General features: G+C 66.7%; 1 protein-coding gene across 1 annotated transcript; it reads right to left on the bottom strand.

Moving 5' to 3' along the window:
* Positions 1–354: 354 nt before the first annotated feature.
* On the bottom strand, positions 355–738 carry AURANDRAFT_24245 (hypothetical protein; the record flags this gene model as incomplete). The annotated part of the gene is made up of 1 exon (XM_009037497.1): positions 355–738. A coding segment is annotated over one exon (384 nt), but the record flags the coding sequence as incomplete, so codon positions are not given.
* Between the last annotated feature and the right edge of the window lie 335 nt (positions 739–1,073).

The following is a 1,073-nucleotide window of genomic DNA, read 5'->3' on the forward strand; positions in this document are numbered from 1 at the left end:
GAGGAACGACGCCCAGCGCAGGGTGCCGTACTTCATCGCCAGGGCGATGGGCACGGCGAGCAGGCCCCGGCCGTAGGTCACGACGTTCGCGGAGAAGACCGTGTAGCCGCAGACCTCGCGCGGCATCACCCGGCAGAACGGCGTGCACGACCGCATGACGAGGTCGTAGTAGGCGTCGTGCGCGCGGATCAGCGCGTCGAAGATCCCGGCGTGGGCGCCCGCGCGCACGAGGTTCGGGTTCGACGCGCCGTAGGCGCCGTTGTGCCCCGTCGCCCGGTCGTCGGCCGCGTCCGAGAGCGCGCGATGCCGGACGGCCGCGGCCTTCATGAGCTCGTTCGCGGAGATGGACGTCTTCAGCGCCGTCGACGAGATGTCGGCGGTCCGCGGCAGGTAGACGCAGGGACAGACGCCCTCGAGCATGGCGTCGAAGCGGCCCTTGTGGTCGTCGCCCATGACCAAGACGTCGGCGCCGTACATCTCGCAGTAGTCCGCCTTCTTCTCGAGCGACTCCTCGAGGAAGACCTCGCTCACGCCGGCGAGAGCCGCGACGAGGGCCATGCGCTGCTCCTCGCAGACCGCGGGCTTCTGCCGCTTCTTCTCGTAGTTGAGCGCGTCCGAGCTCACGCCGACGACGAGGCGGTCGCCGAGCGCCATCGCGCGCTGGATGATCCGCAGGTGGCCGAAGTGGAACAGGTCGTAGGTCCCGAAGGTGATGACCGTCGTCTCCGTGCGGCCCATCTGTGAATTGGCCCCGGGAGGGATTCGGAGAAGGGCGACGGCGCGCGGGGGGTGCTTGAAGACTTTTTGAAGGCCCACAAGGGCCGAAATTACAAGTGCGGTGATACAGCGCACGTGGGGGGCTCGACGAGGCCCCGAGGAGGTACGACTGGCGGCGGGGTGGGTTGACGGCGCGCGACGGCGCGTTTGTCACGCGAGTTTGAAGGCAGCGCCTTGTGAGTGCGTCGACGTTCTCGCTCGCCGAATTCCACTCGAGCTTCACCTTGAAGTCGCGCTCGACCGGTAAAGACCCCAGCATATAAAAACAAAACAAATCCCCCATTACTACACGACGT

Source organism: Aureococcus anophagefferens (assembly GCF_000186865.1).
Source record: "Aureococcus anophagefferens unplaced genomic scaffold AURANscaffold_6, whole genome shotgun sequence".
Taxonomy (NCBI): domain Eukaryota; class Pelagophyceae; order Pelagomonadales; family Pelagomonadaceae; genus Aureococcus; species Aureococcus anophagefferens.